The 4639-nt window shown below is 30.7% G+C and overlaps 1 protein-coding gene across 1 annotated transcript; it reads right to left on the bottom strand.

Annotated features, from left to right (window-relative positions):
* Positions 1 to 2778: 2778 nt before the first annotated feature.
* Positions 2779 to 4063, bottom strand: LOC107879825 (wall-associated receptor kinase-like 20). Its single transcript, XM_016726767.2, has one exon. It carries the CDS (start codon positions 3813 to 3815, stop codon positions 3198 to 3200), a length of 618 nt encoding a protein of 205 aa, XP_016582253.1. The 5' UTR covers positions 3816 to 4063; the 3' UTR covers positions 2779 to 3197.
* Positions 4064 to 4639: the final 576 nt, after the last annotated feature.

Here is a 4639-nt window from a genome sequence, read left to right as displayed (position 1 = left end):
AACTTGATTAATTCAGATTCGCATCACATGCGGCCTATTTAAAGAAACATTTGAAACTGAGACCTCTAGTTAATACAGGATCAACGTCACACTAGATCATTTGGTGGTGATATTAAATAGATTAATTGCATATGTATACTTATAGATTAAAATATATGTTTGTTACACAAAATTTGAAGAGAGGAGGTGTATTTACATTTGAAACTACAAATAGTCCTGAAATCTCACAAGAAAGATGATTACTTGCTAATTATGCCCCTGCAAATAATGAACCAACCACTCTGCATCTATTACACAATGCAGCTAGTATTAATTTGGCTCTTAGCATGTCATAAACCAGGCATTATGATTAATTAGGCTATCTTAATGAAAAAATTCTAAGTTTATCCAAGTGTCATTTACGTAGCATCTGTCCAAGAGGATTTTAAGTTTTGGTAAATTTTAACAATCATAAAAATTGAAGCTCATTCGATCCAAAATAAATAATTTTTTAGGTGTAATTTATATTTCTTGAATCCTTTGAATGTAAATTTATTTCGATTTCCGCTATATCAAAGGGGATTTGGATAATTGGATTAACAAACAAGTCTATGTCATTGATTTGCTTTTTTTTTTTTTTTTTTTTTTTTTTTGAGGAGATAATTTATTCCAAACAACAAAGAGTTCATTGATTTGCTCCTTTTCCTATAAAGGCATTAGACAACATCTTCCAGCCAATGACATATCAACAATTGCCAACTTTAATAATCTAGAAGAAAAGGGACAACTTTTAGACACATTACACATATAAAGAATTTGGATGCCTAATAAAGCCAAGTACCAAAAGATCATGAAACATTTTTGTATATGTGAAACTAATAAACACAAAATGAACCAATTAGCAAATCTTATGTGATACTAATGATAGGAAATAGGCCCCAGCTGATGATAGGTTAAAGTAAAAGGGACACACACACACAAAACATAGGATGGTGTACTAAATAGGAGTAAGTAATTATAAAAGTGCTTTCCTAGGAAGTGCTCCATTATTATCGTATTATTGGGTTCAAATAGAATCTTCTTTTGGTAGAATAAAATGTTTGCTTCTCCAAGCCAACGGGTGTCAGTGTTACAGCAATAAAATATACTAGTAATTAATTTGACTAATTTTTAAAATTAAATTATATTATATTAATTTAATATTTTAAAATTTAGATTAATCAAAACTATATAAAAAGTTGTTAAAAAGTCTTACATCGCCTCTTAGATTTTTAATTAACTAATGTCAGCTCAAGTCTATCAATTACCCCAAACAAAATTGATTAATGTAGAAACAGAAGTTGACTTTATGATTCAACTCTTTAATTTTAATTATATAAAGAAAAATGTACTCTTCAATCATCTTCTCCTCAAGCACTCCTTAAACTCTATTTATATATCTCTCATCTTTTCTTTTATCTATTATTTCCATTCAAATATCTGAGCAACATCTAGCTGAAGAAAGGAAAAGAAAAAAAAAAAAAGATGATCTGATAAAGGACGTTGACGTCAAATTAATTCCATCAAACATTTACATATACCACTTGAGAAACTATCTACCAGATTGATTTTGAATAGTTAAATGCATGGGACTATTAAATTAATGTTCAATCAATTAGTAATTTTTCGTTTTTCAATCTTTAAGGTTTGCCTTTTTCTTATTAATCTCCATTGAGAGAAAAAATCTGAATGTAACCTTTGTTGTTATATATCTCCAAATCCTAACTTCCGTTTGGCTAGAGAATATTTTACTTCTTAAATATTAATCCTCATATCATATAATGACTTCTACGTCAATTTTTCAACTAGTGGATGACGATTGATGGGACATATATTTTCAGCCTCTGATAGTGAAATCATATTATAAAATGAATAGGAGTATTTAGAGATCTAAAATCACAAAAAATCGACAACACATTGAAATTTATTTAATTCCAAATATTTTAAAATAATTATTTTTAACTTTTATCATTTGGCTTTTTACGTAAATTTAACAAAATTTGTAATTATGTCAGAGAAACAATTCCTTAAACATAACCGGCTATCAGCTATCACACAGCCTATATTTTTTTGGTGGTGATAAAACTCTTTAAAATTTATAAAATAAAGAAATTTTGACAATTAAAAGAACATTCTATCCCCTTACTCATGGGTATCAACCACTTCTGTAGTGACTGGTTTCGCAAATTAATAATATAATATTTGCTTTTCTGTTATGAAATGAAAGAGATAAGAATAAGAAACTAAATAAAATAAATAGGAAAAATATGATATTTTCCTTATAGCTATTAGACTAAATATTCTGCAATTAATTATAAATTCTAAACTTAAAAAGAAGTAAACAATATAAAATATTCTTAGACTAAAAAAAGAGAAAATAAAAATATTCTACGAATATCATAATTGAAGGTAGGTAAATCTCACCATTTTCAATACAAAATAAATCATTCAAACTTATTTTTGGAATTTTGTAATATGTTCCAGAAATATTATATCGGACTCCAAGTAGTGGTTATCATCATTCATCACATTAGCTCATTAACCAAAAAACAAGAAATAAAGTTCTCACTGACAGTCGCTGATTTAATTTGTGATTTGACCAAGTGAATTATGTTTTTTTACATGTACATATTTTTATCTCATCATATGTAGATGTATATACTTGCATGCATAAGTGTGTATATATATGCATTAGATGTTGTAAGTTTAACTTAATCCATTGGCTCCATCGGAGCCGTACACGGCTCACTGAGTGAATAACATTAAAAAAAACATACAACTATATATACAAGCAAAGAGATTCTTTAGGAAGTACATAGGTTTTTATTTTTATATATAGTACTTCAACACCCCACACGAAATAATCACAACTTAAAGACAATCGACAACCACATAAACTAGAAAGTTGCAACACACACGTAACGTCACTCTTATTATTTAGTAGTACGTAGTACTAGTACAACGTACTTTCATGCACACATACGAAAAAGTCTTAAAAGGACAACAGGAATAATGTTCTCATAATCTATGTTGCTCGATTCTTCAAAAAATATTAATAGAGACGGGGTATGTTGGATCCTCCAAATGTGATGTATTTTTGAAAGATCAAACACTAATATTAATATATAGGGTATATTTTTTTGAAAAATCTTGAGCAACATATATAGGCCAATGCATGCTCAGTTAGGGGGTATCCACTGTAGCTCAATGCCATAACGCCATGCATTAATAGACTCTTCAGCCTTAAAATCCACCAAAGAAATATAAGCAGTGCATCCTCCATCTCTAATCCTAATTCTATGAGATGTCATGGATGCATCTTTCAAGTAACTGCAACACAATGTGTTCTTACAGTTCCTTCCTTGACTCACCTCCTCGAACCGCCTACACGGGCTGCTCGAGGAACAGTTCAATGGGGACAAGAGAATATTCTCAGAACAATTAAATAACATGACCGTGTTTCGCGAAGATATGTTGAAAGGAGAATTTTCACCGATCTTAAAGCCACCCAAAGAAAGATCTGAGGATTGGCAGGTGTCTTTTTGTATGAAAGGAGGGCTAATAATAAGACTAGAGGTATATGGATTGATATTGAGGATTTTGTAGTAAAATCCAACAGATGATAAGAACTCTAAGGTGTCATTTTTACAATAAACTTTGTAGTTAGGGTTACCACAATTATCACTAGTACTTAGAGGGTATGGAACATCCATTGTGCCACATTTTGGACAATTATTAGGATATGATGAGACAGAAGCAAATGGAAAGAGAAAAAGAAAAAGTACCAAACCAATCATGGTTAATTTTGAAGTATACTCAAAATTATAAGATTTTTTTTTTTTGGTGAATAGGTTGAATAGTTGTGCCTCTATTTATACAAAATTTTTGAAGGGTGGCTAAGAGCACGTGCATGTGTCACGAATTAGGCAAAATGGTGAGAATTATTGTTTAAGGAAAACAGAATCCTTGCCTATATTCGAGTATGCAATGGTATCCAAGTGTCATTAACGTAGTTTATATTGGCTAAATTTATACCATCACTAAGATTAGTGCTCGATCATTTGATTTGCTCTGTATTCCAATTATTAAGGTAGGCGATAGCTACATCGGCCACCGCAATTCGTTTCATTTCTTCATCTGAAAACTCTCATTTATTGAAAACAATTAATCTCTCTATCTTCATAAGCAGTAGCGGACAAGAATTTAGGGATCGTAGGTGTTCAGGAAGTTCGAACACAGATATTGATGCCCAAAGTTGTAAGATTCCGCCTGAAAATCAAAGCACCCGGCTATATTTTTGGTTTTCATGATGCTTTTTAAAATCATATATCAATTTTATACATTTTTTATATAATAATACCTAATCTGCATCGGTTTAATGCATGTCGAAACACCACAATTTGTATATAGGTCTGCCCCTGTTCATAAGGTAAGGCTAAGGATACATACACGTCACCTCCGTAGATCCCACAATTGTGGAAGGTCATTGGGTATATTATCGTCGTTTACAAACATTGATATCTACAATACGTTACTGAATTCACCTCCTATAATCTATATTTTGATTTTCAATTACAACGTACCAGCCTCCAGGCTCGAATAGTATTTACAGCAACTTGCA

The sequence above is a fragment of the Capsicum annuum genome, chromosome 8 (assembly GCF_002878395.1).
Source record: "Capsicum annuum cultivar UCD-10X-F1 chromosome 8, UCD10Xv1.1, whole genome shotgun sequence".
Classification (NCBI taxonomy): domain Eukaryota; kingdom Viridiplantae; phylum Streptophyta; class Magnoliopsida; order Solanales; family Solanaceae; genus Capsicum; species Capsicum annuum.
This window is presented reverse-complemented; position numbering and strand designations above follow the sequence as displayed.